Source organism: Balaenoptera physalus (assembly GCF_965194825.1).
Source record: "Balaenoptera physalus genome assembly, chromosome: 16".
Taxonomy (NCBI): Eukaryota; Metazoa; Chordata; class Mammalia; order Artiodactyla; family Balaenopteridae; genus Balaenoptera; species Balaenoptera physalus.
This window is the reverse complement of record NC_138898.1, coordinates 83,941,423-83,956,820: the sequence shown is the minus strand read 5'-3', so window position 1 is coordinate 83,956,820 and position 15,398 is coordinate 83,941,423. Positions and strand designations below refer to the sequence as shown.

General features: G+C 47.9%; 1 protein-coding gene across 1 annotated transcript; it reads left to right on the top strand.

Moving 5' to 3' along the window:
* The first annotated feature begins 7,963 nt into the window (after positions 1-7,963).
* CCL24 (C-C motif chemokine ligand 24) lies at positions 7,964-10,914 on the top strand. Its single transcript, XM_082428444.1, has 3 exons — positions 7,964-8,368; positions 8,609-8,726; positions 9,804-10,914. Exons 1-3 carry the CDS (start codon positions 8,296-8,298, stop codon positions 9,970-9,972), a joined length of 360 nt encoding a protein of 119 aa, XP_082284570.1. The 5' UTR covers positions 7,964-8,295; the 3' UTR covers positions 9,973-10,914.
* Positions 10,915-15,398: the final 4,484 nt, after the last annotated feature.

Here is a 15,398-nt window from a genome sequence, read left to right as displayed (position 1 = left end):
CCTTGATCCCCAATCCAGTTCCAAACCTTCCTAGGAAGACTCACATGGTTTTTAAGAAATTTGTCCCCCAGGTTTCTTCACTATTGAGTCACTGATTTTTTCTTTGTGATTCACATGTGATTTGTGGGGAGATACTTTGAGACTATGTAAATATCCCATCTCTCGTCACCCATTTACCCACTAATTTTAGCATCCATGGATGATTTTCTAACTCCATCATTTCTTCTATATTTATTAGTTGGCATCCTACTGTAGTGTAAAGCTTTCTCTTCTCTCCCTAGTTTGCTAGGGCTGCCGTAACGAAGCACCATGAACTGAGGGGCTTAAACAACAGAAATTTATTTGCTCCCAGTCAGTTCTGGACACTAAAAGTCTGGGATCAAGGTGTCAGCAGGGTTGGTTCTTCCTTGAGGGCTCTGAGGGAAGGATCTCTTCCAGGCCTCTCTCTTTGGTTTGTAAATGACCATCTTCTCCCTGTATCTTCATATCATATTCCCTCTGTGTGTCTACCTCTGTGTCCAATTTTCCTTTTTTTGTAAGGACACCAGTTATACAGGATTAGGGCCCACCTTAATGGCCTCATTTTAACTTGATTATCTCTGTGAAGACCCTATCTTCAAATAAGGTCACATTCTGAGGTACTGGGGGTTAGGACCCCAACATTCATTTTTGTGGGGAGACAAAATTCAACCTCAAACTTACTTTGTTTGTTCATTGATTGATTGATTCTTATTTTATTCAATACATCACTATCAACTATTACTGGTCCAACTGTCTCAGATTTGGCCAGTGTGAGCTCCTGAGAGCTGGCTCCTATGTCCTCTTGACATATCCCCATGATTCTTTGAGCAACTTCTTACTTTCTGGCACCAAAAAGATATTCCAGGTTCTACTTTCTTTGACCCAGGACCAGAATCATGTATTTCTCCAAGGAGAAATATCTTTGCTAGGTATGCTATTGGTGTATCAGTGTTTCTAAAAGACGATATATACACGGATACCTCTGCTTTCAATTCAGCATCCTTGGGTTCACACACTCCTTCCCCCTTTGCATATTTTCAATGCCCCTCTCCAAGAAGCAGAAACCTGGCTTCAATGGTCCTCATTTGCAGAGGCCTAGAATACAAGAAGCCTCTTATTTTAAGCTGTTATCAGTCACTTAGGTGTAGAGAGAATGTGTGCCTTTTATTGCCTGTCTATAGAGTAGGTTTTGATATAAGAACGGACGGAGGGAGTAAGGAGGCACTGGGGTCTGAGGACGGTCACAGGAGGAAAAAGAGAGAGAGAAGGGGGCCCTCAAGCCTCAACTCTCTAAGGACTTGGCCATGGGACCCACTGAAGGAAGCTTCCTTGTCTGCCTGCTTGCCAGGAAGTGTGACCAAGGTAAGGGAGGACCGGGGGAAAACCCACTGCTCCCTGCCTGCCTGCGCCCTCTCGGTTTCCAGTCTAATATATCAGACTGTTTGATGAAAGTCAGGCCACATGAGGGAGGCAGACGAGGTCTCTGAAACTGGGCGCAGCTTTAATAAAGCCATTAATAAAGGCCCCACCATCTGAACAAACATTTTGAATGTTTCCACAGCATCTTCTCTTTCTTTCTTTTTTCGTCTAATTTTTAATTGAGATAAAATCCACATCACATAAACTTCATCATTTTAACCCCTTTAAAGTGTACCTGTGAGTGGTATACTCACAATTTGTACAACGCTCACTGCTATCGAATTCTAGAATATTTTCATCACCCCCAAAAGAAACCCTGTATCTCCCTACTTTCTACTCCTCCCAGGCCCCTGGCAACCAGTAATCTACTTTAAGTCTCCATGGATTTGTCTATTCTGAACATTTCTTATGAATGGAGTCTATTCTGAACATTTCTTATGAATGGAATCATATGATGTCTGGCCTGTTGTGTCTGTCATTTAACATAATGCATATATCGGTACTTCATTCCTTTTTATGGTTGAATAAAATTCCACTGTATATTGCATTGTACCTTCGTTTATCCATTTATCAATTGATGGACATTAGGTTGTTTCCACTTTTTGGCTACTATGAATAATGCTGCTATGAACCTTCATGTGCAAGTTTCTGTGTAAATATTTTCAGTTTTCTAGGGTATATACTTTAGAGTGAAATTATTGGGTCATATTGTAACTCTATGTTTAACTTTTTGAGGAACTGCCAAACCTTTCCATAGTGGTTATACCATCTTATATTCCCATGAATAATATATGAGAGTTCCCATTTCCTTGCCAACACTTTTTATTTTCTGTTGTTTTTTTTTTTTTCATAGTCATCCTTGTGGGTGTGAAGTGATATCTCATTGTGGTTTTGATTTGCTTTTCCCTATTGACTAAGCAATCCACAGTTGAGCATCTTTTCATGTGCTTATGGGCCACTTGTATATCTTCTTCAGAGAAATGTCTAGTTAAATTCTTTGCTTATTTTTAAATTGGGTTATTTGTCTTTGTATTGTGGACTTGTTTATATATTCTGGATACTAGAATTATCAGGTGATTTCCAAAGATTTTCTCCCATTATGTGGGTTGGCTTTTCACTTTCTTGATAGTGTGCTTTGATTCACAAAAGTTTTTAATTTTAAAGAAGTCCAACTTATCTGTTTTTCCTTTGCTTGCTTGTGCTTTTGATATCACATCAAAGAAACTGTTACTTAATCCAAGGTCATGAAGATTTACACCTGTTTTCTTCTAAGAGTTTTATAGTTTTATCTCTCATTTAGATTTTTGCTCCATATTGAATTAATTTTTTTTTTTTTTTTTTTTTTATGGCTGTGTTGGGTCTTCGTTTCTGTGCGAGGGCTTTCTCTAGTTGTGGCAAGTGGGGGCCACTCTTCATCGCGGTGCGCGGGCCTCTCATTATCGCGGCCTCTCTTGTTGCGGAGCACAGGCTCCAGACGCGCAGGCTCACAGGCCCAGTCGCTCCGCGGCATATGGGATCTTCCCAGACCAGGGCTCGAACCTGTGTCCCCTGCATTGGCAGGCAGATTCTCAACCACTGCGCCACCAGGGAAGCCCTGAATTAATTTTTGTATGTGGTATGAAGTAGGGTTTCACTTTATTTATCTGCATGTGGATATCCGGTTGTCCCAGCACCAACTGTTGAAAAGACTGTTCTTTCCCATCGAATGGACTTGGCACCCTTGTCAAAAATCAACTGACTATAAATGTAAGGGTTTCTTTCCGGACTCTCAGCTCTGTTCTGTTGATCTGTATGTCTATTCTCATGCCAGTATCAAACTGCCTTGATTACTTTAGGGTGCAGTAAGTTTTGAAATCTGGAAGTGTTAGTCCTCCAACTTCGTCTTTCTTTTTCTAGATTGTTTTGGCTGTTCTGAGCTCCTTGCATTTCCACATGAATTTTAGGATCATCTTGTCCATTTTCCTCCTCTTTCTTAGCCTTTTTCTGCCTCACTTTCCCCATATTTCTAACACCCTTGTTTTCAGGTTTCAGCTGCAAACAAGGTGCAGTCAGGAACTGTGACCAGGAACAAGTTACTTCACCTCCGTGCAACAAAATGCATAATATCTAGTCCACAGGGTCATTAGTGTAAAGATTAGATTAGATGCCATGATATATTAAAGGTCACGGAAGAGCCTGTGGATTGCTGAGTCAGTTCACCAGCTTGTAAACAAGTTGTAACAAAAACAACAAAACAAGAAGGACCACTTTTTGTTTGCTGAAATATAGTAACAGGTATACACTTTACTGAACTACCTCTTTAATAAATAAGCCAATATTTTTTTCCTTTTTTTAAAAAAATTATTTATTTATTTATTTTTGGCTGAGCTGGGTCTTTGTTGCTGTGCGCGGGCTTTCTCTAGTTGTGGCGAATGGGGGCTACTCTTCGTTGCGGTGCACGGGCTTCTCATCGCCATGGCTTCTCTTGTTGCGGAGCACGGGCTCTAGGCGCGCGGGCTTCAGTAGTTGCGGTGCATGGGCCCAGTAGTTGTGGCTTGCGGGCTCTAGAGCACAGGCTCAGTAGTTGTGGCACACGGCCTTTGTTGCTCCGCGGCATGTGGGATCTTCCCGGACCAGGGCTCAAACCCTTGTTCCCTGCATTGGCAGGCGGATTCTTAACCACTGCGCCACCAGGGAAGTCCCTAAGCCAATATTTTTGTAAAATTTTTAATGCTTCCAGGTCGATGAAGAGTTTATAAAAGGCTACTTACAAAAGGCATTTTATATGTCATCTCCTGACAGATTATAGGATACAATTATCACCATTTTGTACATTACATATTAGCTCCCAACATAAGAATGGCCTTTCCATGAAGGAATGGGCTTTTTGAGTTGTGTTCACTCCTGGATCCCTTGTCTCTGTCATTTAGCAGATACTCAATGAATACTTTTTGGGAAAACAAGGAAAAACAATGACCATCTTTTTGTGGGCACTTGACCTATCCAGATGGGGAGCCAAACACTTGACATGAATCATCTCATTGAATCCTCATAATAACCCATGAGGCAGACATTGTCATTATGTCCCATTTTACATATGGGGTGTGGACACTAAGCCATGGAGGAGTCAAGTAACATTGGTCCCACAGCTGAGCTAAGATTTCAATCCTGCAGGTGACTCTCAAATCCTCTGAACCATGGCTACCGGCCAGTCTCCTCTGGTTTAGGGAGGGGCTTAAAAAGGTGGCTTCTGGGCTGACTTCCATGACGTGGGTCTTAGGGAACGTGCAGGTGCTTCTTACCCACAACCCGGAATGCACCAGGGGGCACCCCAGATTCTGCATCGCCCTCTCCTCCAGGTTCTTCAGGTAGATCTAATATATGAAGCAGAGTCAAATTAAGCTCTCTGGACCCCTGCTCCAACCCCTGACTGTCCCTCCACTGGGCAGCTACATAACCTCCAGTCAGTCTCCCTGCCCCCAGCCCCTTCCTACCATACCTGTCACGTCATGAGACCACAGATCTGACCTTGTTAACCCGACACCTCAAACCAGGTGGCCGCACTGCGCACAGGATCAAGGCTGAGCTCTACTGGTGAGAGGCACCACACGAACCTTGAACTCAGAACTCAGTTCAAACGGCAGCTCTCCCCTTTCCTGACCTCTGAGCCTCAGTTCCCTTGCGTAGAAAGTGGGGAAAATTAACGGAGGACAAGGGCTCCAAAGTACTTAGCAACTTCACAGGCAAACCAGGCTCTGCTCCATCGGTCATCCCTCCTGCCCCATCCACCCCACCCTAAGGTCGCAACCCTTGTCTGTGGTCTACTTTTGCACCATTTAGGGCCATCAAGGCCCATTCTCCCTTGTTGGGACATGTCTTCAGGTATGGAAGGCATTTCTTGTCCAAGCTAACAGCTCACTTCTTCCAATTGTTTCTTATTAGGATGTGTCTTGGAAGCCCCTTGTCCCCTTGGCTACTGTCCATTGATTGGTCCAGCTTCCCACAGCTTTGAGTTCTGTGCTACATCACTGCTCATGGTGGGGACCTTGGCCATCCCCTCAGACGGGACCTTGGCCAGTCTTCCCAGACTTCAGATATTCTTGGATAGCTGATCAGATATATTGTCACTGTTTTTGTCTTATGTGCATATCATTTGTTCTGTGATTTGCTTTATTTAATTTTTTTGTCAACTCGTATTTTTTCTATCACTATTATAAATATAAAACCCCTCATCACAGAGGGAGGCCATAACAAGGCTATTTAAATTAAAATGAAAAATGCCCATTCTGGTATCACCCATGGTGGTGCGACTGCCACATTTGGAGAAACGCAGGTCTGGCCAACACCCCCTTTCTCAGGCGGACAAAGCATGACTGGGAGAGGGGCAGGGTCTGAGCTGGAGCTGAGGGGTTCTGGGTGTCTCACAGCACCCCCTTTCTTCTCCGCTCTCCTCTCCCCCTCCATTCCCCAAGTCTTTGCCTGCATCTGCTGTCTTGCCCTCCTGCCCCTCATTCTCTTTCTCCTCCTCCTCCCCTTCCCCTCCCCTCTCCCCCTCTCCCTCTCCCTCCTTCTCCTTCTCCTCCTCCTTCTCTATCTAAATGTTAGCTCTCTTACCATATGATCCTGCAATCCCGCTCCTGTTCATATATCTGGAGAAAAACATGGTCCAAAAGGATACATGCACCCCAATGTTCATTGCAGCACAGTTTACAATAGCTATCCCTTTCTAGTCTTTCCTGGAACCTCCTACTTCTCCCACTCTTACTTTGAATAACTGCTCGGGCTGTTGGAATCCCCCCTTCCAGCGGGAACGTGCAGTTCCCATTTTGGGAGTCGGCATAAGTAGCTCTGTGGTGGTGTCTACTCACCTTTTGTAGATTTCAGTTTTTCCTTTTGTAAAATGGGTTGGTAGTCCCTGCCTTACTTTCCTATACAGAGCAGCGAGACTGGGTGTTTTTTTAAAAAGCATCTTGGGGGCGGGGGGGGGGCTTCCCTGGTGGCGCAGTGGTTAAGAATCCGCCTGCCAATGCAGGGGACACGGGTTCGAGCCCTGGTCCGGGAAGATCCCACATGCCGCGGAGCAACTAAGCCCGTGCGCCACAACTACTGAGCCTGTGCTCTAGAGCCTGTGCTCCGCAGCATGAGAAGCCACCCCAACGAGAAGCATGCGCACCGCAACGAAGAGTAGCCCCCGCTCACCGCAACTAGAGAAAGCCCGTGCGCAGCAACGAAGATACAACGGAGCCAAAAATAAATAAATAAAAGAAATAAACTTAAAAAGAAATGCCTTTAAAAAAAAAAAAGCGTCTTGGGAAAGCACCTAAATAGCGTTACTAATTGGGGCGAGGCACCCCACCCCAAACCGTCCCGCCGATGACCTTCTGCCATCCCAATGAATTGCAACACATGGTCAATGCGCAACATATGGTCAGTGCGTGAAGGCTTCCCACCCTGCTCGGCCCAGTCCTCACCCTTCTCCTGCGTGCTGCCTCTGTCTCTTCCATCTCCAGCCACCCCTCCCAGCGCCCCCTGTTATACAACCCAGACAGAGAGCAGGCTATCCCCTCTGAATTGTTGAGGAGCAAAGATTAGAAGCGGCTTCCTAAAATGGACTCAGTGAGAAACCCTTGCATACGTAAAGGACTCTCACTGAATGCGCCCCATCCTCTGCCAGGTGCGGGCGGTTCCTGCTGGCTGGGGAGGGGCGTGTGCAAAACTAGTGAGGAGCTGAGTGGGGTCCTCAGAGTATTTCACTATTTCACTGCATAAATAAGGACTGTGAGATCAGGCACTGCTGGCCTCCCCAGCTGCAGTCTTGTCCCCATCAGAGGACGTGCTGCATGGCTCCCCTGTGTACACACTGACCCCAGTCATGCTGGGCAGAGACCACATGGGAGTCCCTGATCCAGAGGAGAGTGACTCGGAGTCGGTCCGTTATATATTCATTCTACAAACACTGGCCATGGGACAGGTGATCTGCACGGGACTTGGTGGGCGTGGAAATGAGACATTGATCTCAAGGTGTTCGTGGTCAAGCGGGAGATGTAGACTCACAGCTGGCCATCATCAGCCAGGTGATGTGGGCCACTGTGCTGCCACACAGGTGTGCTCCTGGGAGGCCACAGCAGGGAGGCTGGAGAAAAGCAAGTATTTCCATGAGAGGTGAAATGGAGAGGACGTGAAGGGTTTGGGAATGGAAGCAGCAGTGACAAGAGTCTCTAAACATGGGGTCCCAGGCTGGGGGCCTGGAATGGGGGCGGGGTGGGGTGGGTGTCATGTCCCACTCTGTCTGACAACTGAGCCGAGTATTATGGCTTATTGATTCTGCACACTTGATCTCACATCTGCCTCCGCACTAGAAGCCTGGCACATGGCACAGGCCCAATAAGAGTTGGTGAATGAATGAATGAATGAATGAATGGAAGGAGAGAGGATAACTTTACTCATTTTCAGATGAAGAAACTGAGGCTCAGCGGAGTGAGTGACTTACCCAGGGTCCCACAGGAAATAAGCAGCAGAGCCAGGATCTCCATCAGCCTTCTGACTATGCATCCAATGCGTTTGCACTTTGCCCTGGCAGGGCAATGCCCTCCTCCCCCAGCCCTTTCTTAGAGTACAAGATAACCCCTGACTCAGCTAGCAACAACTTCCTTTTCGCAGATCTCAGAGGCCTCTAAGACTTTGAAGGAGGGGAGGGGAAGGCTCCCCCGGGAGGCTATATAAGCACATGTTTCCTCCTAGCTGCCCTGGTAAAGGCCAGAGGGTAGTTTGAGTGCTGAGTCTGAGTGCTCCACAGGCAACCACGCCCCTTGTCCCAGCCCCGCTCCTCCTGCCCCCAGCTTTGAGCTCTGAGCTGCCTCCTCTGCTCTCCAGGACATGGCAGGCCCCATGACCATGGCAACCAGCCTTCTGCTCATGGCCCTGTGCACCTACAGCATTGTCCCTGCAGGTAAGATCTCTGACCCCACCCTGGGTCTCTCACGCAGGACAGCCGTCCCAAGGGCATGGCTGGAATGGCACAGCAGAGGATGGAGGCCCGAGCAGCCTGGGTCTGGAGGGGACTGCTGAGAAGGGGGCAGCCCAGTGGCTGGACGGGAGGTGTTTAGTGCAGGGGACGGGCTCCATGTTGAAGCCCAGAGTCTAGAGCAGGCTGGCAAAGAACTTGGCTCTTCTCTCTCCTGTCTTTTAGGCTCCATGATCATCCCCTCTTCCTGCTGCATATCCTTCATTTCCAAGAAGATTCCTGAGAGACGAGTGATAAGCTACCAGCTGTCCAACAGTAGTGTCTGCCCCAAGGCAGGAGTGATGTAAGTAACTACTACTCCTCGGCCACCTGGCAGGAGTGGGGCAGGGAGACATGAGCCTTCAGGATCACTGCGGGCCCTGCTCTGTGATCCTGGGGAGGTCACCTCACCTCTCTGAGCCTCAGCTTCCTCATCCATAAGATTAGGAAGAGGATTCAGAGTCAATAATCATGTAGTGAGCACCAAATATATACGAGGCACCATTGGGGGCATATAACATTCCCTTATCGAACCCTCTCAGCCCTTCTATGAGCTAGGATTGATTATCCTCATTTTACAGGAGGCAATTAAGGCTCAGAAAGGGGACCTATTCAAGGTCACTTAGGACTCCAAATAACTTCAGAGTTACAAGACAGCAAATGTGAGCTCACTGTGTAAACAGTGGCATGCCATAGAAATGTGATCTTTTCTTAACCCAGAAGGTAGTATTTATAATGCATAATCATTTACTTGTAGTGAATTGTTTAAAGTTGTTAACACTTGTTTAAATTTTTTTACACTATAGCATTTATGCAATGGTTTACAGAATTCATGGAATTATTTTTATCAGTATGGAAATTAATTAAAACTTTGAATCTTAATTTTGTCTGCATCTTTGAGAAAAAAAATTAATTATTAACCGTAATTTTCCCCACTGGCTCCAGACCCAGCTCCACAGCCTGGCATCCACCGCTCAGAGCTGGCTTGGAAAAGGGCATCCCACTGCCCCCTCCCAGCTCTGGCATCCTTATCGGCCACGCTTCCTTGCACACTGTGTGAACTGGAGGCCTTTTTTCTTCGGGGTTTTCAATGCATCTTCTCTCATCCCCGTGGGTAGACATTGTGTCTCTCTCTTCAGACCCAGTGTTATCTAAAGGCAGGGCTGGGCCTCCCCCATATGACAAGGAGGTGACTGAACATGAACATGAGGTTATTGAAACAAAGGGATGCAGACGCACAGAGAGGAGACATCGTGTCAGGAACCTGCCAGGAGGCTGGGACAGCAGCGTGTCCTCTGGGCTTCCACACGACCTCCTCAGAAAGTGAAGGGATCCAAAGCCCCTGCCAGACCTCACGTGTGCCCTGTCACTCTTCCCACAGCTTCACCACCAGGAAGGGCCAGAGGTTCTGTGGCAACCCGAAGTTGCTGTGGGTCCAGAGGTACATGAAGAACTTGGATGCCAAGCAGACGAAAGCCTCCGCTAGGACCAGAGTGATGGGTGCCAAAGTCACTGTCCAGAGGCACCCTGCCAACAACACCTTCATCTAACCCCTGCCCGGCCCTCAGCCCTGAGCTTGGGCCTGGGTCTCGCCTCCTAACAGGCTGCTTGGGGCCTGGTGAGCCAGCGGTGGTAGGCAATGGTCCTGTTTCTTAGCATCATTCTCAGGGGATGTGTCTAGTCTATTAAAAAACCCAAGGCAGGGGAGGCCTGCTCCTGGGGGCTGAATGAGGGATCCAAGCATCCCGGGCCTCTTGCCTTTCTTGAGCTGGGGGAGAAGGTCCCAGAAGGAGGGCAATGGCGGCCCTTTGTCCTCACCCTGAGCTGGAGCTGGCACTTCTCTGACTTCCGGGTTTCATCAGAGCCCAAGTGCATGAGTCCTATCCTGCAGACAGACTCTGCTTGTACCTTAGCCTGCAGCCGTCTTCTATGGGCCCTCTGGTCTTGCGGTGGGGCCTACGGGCTGTCTGTCTGTCTGTCTGGGGATGGGTGACCTCTCAACCCCCATAGCTCTCCATTACAGTGGGGATGCTCCAGGCCTGTCCCACTTGCAGCCTCGCAGGTGAATAAAAGCCCAACAAAAGCATAGGGCTCTTTGCTGCATTCACTGCCAGATCCTGGCCCTCCTTGCACACCTCTCGTGGGATACGACTAATACAGTTTTTCAGGAACTCATTAGTTTTTGTAATGAAATGGACCTGGAGGACCTGGATGAGGGGCCAGCCTGGGGAGTTGAATTCCTTTGTGAAGATATGGGTTTAAGGAGATGTTTTGCTTCATGGCACAGCGTGTTCCATGCTACTTTGGGGACAAAGACCCTCTCTGCCTTTAAGACTGGTCTTTCCCCACATTTTGGTGAGGGGAGGATGGGGTGGGAGCCGAGGGGTGAGAGGATCCCAGCTTTTTTTTTTTTTTCTATACTATGTGATGTGTATGTCGAGTGTAGATGGACACACTTGCTGTCCTCAAATAACAATCTAAGTAAAATGTGACTTCTCCTTCGAAGGTGGTTGTGTCTTGCCTGTTCTCATCTCCCTTGGGCGGCAGGGTTGGGGTGTCAACAGTGGACTGCGTGCCCCAGAAATCACCCTGAGTTGCCCATCCGAGGCTGGGAGGGAATGAAGACAGCCTGAGCACAGGGTATCCCAGGAGTGGTCTTGGCCTGCCCTTGGGAGTCCTGTTACGAACCCTGAAAAACATACATGCATAGCTGGATTCAATTAAATTTGTAAAAAAATTTGAACACAACACATTATTGCACAAGGAGCTGTTTAGGCATCAAAAGACTGCTAAATTATAGGGCTTCCCTGGTGGTGCAGTGGTTGAGAGTCTGCCTGCTGCTGCAGGGAATACGGGTTCGAGCCCTGGTCTGGGAGGATCCCACATGCCGCGGAGCAGCTGGGCCCATGAGCCACAATTACTGAGCCTGCGCGTCTGGAGCTTGTGCTCCGCAACAAGAGAGGCCGCGATAGTGAGAGGCACGCGCACCGCGATGAAGAGTGGCCCCCGCTTGCCACAGCTAGAGAAAGCCCTCGCACAGAAACGAAGACCCAACACGGCCATAAATAAATAAATAAATAAATAAATAAATAAATAAAAGCAGTGTGGGTTTAATACCAATCCTGATTGATAAGCTGCATGACCTTGAAATATGTTACTTAACCTCTCTGAGCCTCAGTTTCCCTCATCTGTAAAATGGGGATAAGGAAACCTTTTGATTTTGTTTGGGTTTTCCCCAGAAGCAGTCCCTGAAAACAAAGATTTGGGTTCAGATATTATATTTGGGAGGTACAGGAAAAAACACCAGGAAAATGAGGAGGTAATACAAGGGAAGGAAAGCTGCCAATAAGAGTCTGTTATCAAGCAGAGGGGAATTAGGGCTCCAGCCACTGGGCAGTGGTATGAGACCCACCCCTCAGAATTACACCCCCTCCATTAGTCATTGTCAGCTGCGGGGAGGGTCGGTGTTCCTGCAGGTGGGAGCAGGGCAACCTTCCACGGTTCAAAACAAGCCTTCAGGTACAGAGAGTCTGCAGAGCACAGGAAAGGCCTGGCAGCAGACTATTAAAGTTCTTTTAACTCGATACAAAGCAGAATCAAGGGTAGCGTTAAATAACAAGAGAGGACATTCTGATAGGGGAAGAGAGCCTGCAGAAATCCTCGGCCCAGAGCTGGCCTCTGAACGGTGATTGAGCTTTCACTCTCTAAAGAATAGTGTTTCTTCTTCTTCTTTTTAAAAAGAGTCTTTGCTTCCTTTTTTTTTTTTTTGGCCGCGCCGTGCAGCTATGAGGGATCTTATTTCCCCACCCTCACCCCTGACCAGTTCCCAAGAAGTGGAAGCACAGAGTCCTAACCCCTAGATCACCAGGGAATTCCCCCAAGAGTGTTTTTCTAAGGATGGAAGAGAGCTGGTTGTCTTCAGGTGAGAGACGGAACTACAAACAGACATTGGTCAGACTGTAGGTGACAACAGAACTCTGACGCACAGCCTCTGCAGCAAACAACCCAGAATCATGAGATTGGTCAGTGACCGCCAGCTTCCTAATTGTCCCCTTTCTCCAACTCAGAACCAACCAGAGAAGGCCAAATATATTCCCGAATCAATCACAGAAGATGTCTGCTTCTAGTTATCCCGCCTCCAGCTTCCCGGGCCAACAGCCTCCATTCAAGATATACCTGTGCCTTCCCTCTGGTCCTCTCTGAAGCTCTCCCACTCCCTGGAGGCCTGTGAGTCTCTGCCAAACACAGGTGATGCGTCTGATTCCCTTGCTAGGCAAGCGCTAAATAAACTACCTTTGCTGATTCCCATCTGATGGTTCTCGTTTATTTCATCAGGGAAACTGTAAAATCTGGTACAGTTGCAGCCAGGACGATGGAAGGATTGAAGCAGGCAGTGGTGAGGAGGGGACAGCCTCCAAGAGTGTGCAAAGCTGGAACCCTGTCCTTCTGCTGACAGGTGTGTCTCCTGGGCCAGCCTCTTTGGAGGACCGTCTGGTAGCATATGTTAAAATGCTAGACACACATACCGGGTTCCCTGGTGGTGCAGTGGTTAAGAATCCGCCTGCCAATGCAGGGGACACGGGTTCGAGCCCTGGTCCAGGAAGATACCACATGCCACGGAGCAACTAAGTCCGTGCACCGTAACTACTGAGCCTGTGGTCTAGAGCCCGCGCTCTGCAACAAGAGAAGCCACTGCAGTGAGAAGCCTGTGCACCTCAAGAGTAGCCCCCCGCTCGCTACAACTAGAGAAAAGCCCACGCGCAGCAATGAAGACCCAACACAGCCAAAATAAATGAATAAATACATACACACATACATACACACACATGCCATTGACCCAGCAATTCCACCTCCAGAAATGTGTCCTACACATTTGCACAGAGGTTCATGTACAAGGATGCAGGCAGCACTATTTGTGGTTATAGAAAACCAGCAACAACCTAATTTCCAATTCATAGGGGACTCAGCAAAGATATATTTTTAAGTGAAAAAAACCGAGGTGCACAAGGACGTGCACTGTATGATCCTATTCATGCAAAAAAAAAAAAAAGATCCACGTATGCTTAGCAACTTGATGGATGCAAACTATCAAAGTTGTGTTGACTGAAAAAAATGCACAATGTGAGAGTTGTGAGTTAAGTTTTACAAACTTAATGAGGGGCAAAATGAGGACTATAGTCCAGGAGACAGCATTTCAGATAGCTCTGAGAAACTGCTCCAAAGAGGTAGGGGGGAAGGTCAGTATATATGTGATTCTGGTGAAGGGGAAGTACATGCAATCAAGCACATATTTTTCGCAAAAGATTTCCGCTAGTCTCGTGAAGGTTACTGCTAGTCACGAGGAGCAAACATCACCATGAAGGATTTTAGTGCTTTTCTAGATACGAGGAGATGCAAGAGTTGGGCTCATAAAGTCTTCTCCTGAAAATATCTAACTATCTAAAGACATGTTCTGCCAGTTTTTCCCAGAGCACAGAGCGCCTCATTCCTAATCTCCACCCTGAACTCCTTTCAGGGGGTGTCAATGGTCAGCAGCTGCAGCAGCTCATAATTTGATCCTTGTAGAGGTAGAGGGCAAGTGCCAATTTGTAGGTGACAGGTGGTTGCCTTAGGCAAGTCAGACTGGGAGTCAGGGAGAGAGAAGATACATCTTTATCAGTACTTTTCTAGGGTGTTTAAACTTCTTGCTATGTGCGTTCATCCCTTTTGTAATAAAAACTAGTGTACAGAAGCTGTCGATGCATTGCCTGTGCGCCTTTCCCTCGGACTGTATCTTTCATCATGCTGCTGACTTCTTCCATCAGCCAGGAGGATCTGCGTCTCTGTGCTTCGTCCCGAAGGCTGCTCTGCTGGGTCAGGCCAGAAGTGCCAGGAAATGAACAGCCCCCGGGCAGCCCTCAACCAACGGCTAATTAAAGTAAGTGTCTAACCACCATCCCAGGTCCCTAACTCCCTGGTCGGAACAGCTCTAGGGAGCGTGTTCTCCGCTCTCTGCCAATCGTTGCCCTGTTTCCCAATCAGTCACTGGCTTGACAACACACACTTCTGGCTGCCTGCCCTTCTCGCCTGTGTCTGCCTCTCCTGAATAAACTACATACTCCCAAACCCTTGTCCCAGGGTTTGTATTTGGGAGAATACAAACCAAGTCAACTAGTTTAGATGACAAATAATAAATAAATAAATAAAGGAGAAATGACTTGTTCTAGGAAATCAGATGGACCTGGATTTGATCCCAGCCTCCTCGGTTTCTGGCTGTGTGGTGCTGGAGGAGGCTAATTGAGTTCTCGGGCCTCAGTTACCACATCTGTAAAATGAGCATAATGAAAGTACCTATATCATGGGTCGGCTGTGAGTATTAAACAGGCATGGGAATGCATGGGAAGCATTTAGCTGAATGCCTGGCCCATAGTAGAGGCTGTGGGCAGGCTTAAGTTTAGGCAGGAGGCAGAGAAGCTGAAGCTGGTCTTGCTGTGCCCAGGGCACCCTGCTAATACTTCTATGGCCACTCCAGTGGCTCTGTGCCCCCTGCTTCCTCCTGTCTCATTTCTCTGGTGGCCATTAAATGCCTCTGGAGAAAGGAGGCATTGATTGGAGTGCTGATCGCGGGGCACCTGAACTGTCCACCAGAAGTCCTGTCCTGCCTTGGCCCGATCTTGCTTTGGGATGCGAGCCTTGGACGTGGATGGCCAGTCTGTGTGTGGGGAGGTGACACTTCCTGCCCTGGTTCTGGGCGGACCACCAGCACAATGACAATGCACTGAGTCACCCACAGTCTTTCTCAAGGTACCTTGAGATATTCTGGAGATGGAGGGGTGCCAGAAGCTGCTGTGGTCAGGGAGGGACCAGGCTTAGTTTGTGGCCACGTTAAGCCAAAGTTGGTCTGTGTTTGGGACAGTGCTTCCACCCCGGACAAAACCTGTCCTATGACTCACTGAAACTGAGTTAATAAGCTCTGCTATAGCCCACGGCTGGTATA

Coding starts and splice junctions, on each gene's coding strand:
- CCL24 (XM_082428444.1), top strand. CDS start 8,296: ATGGCAGGCCCCATGACCATGGCAACCAGCCTTCTGCTCATGGCCCTG. Junction 8,369..8,608: donor CTACAGCATTGTCCCTGCAG/GTAAGATCTCTG, acceptor CCTGTCTTTTAG/GCTCCATGATCATCCCCTCT. Junction 8,727..9,803: donor TGCCCCAAGGCAGGAGTGAT/GTAAGTAACTAC, acceptor CTCTTCCCACAG/CTTCACCACCAGGAAGGGCC.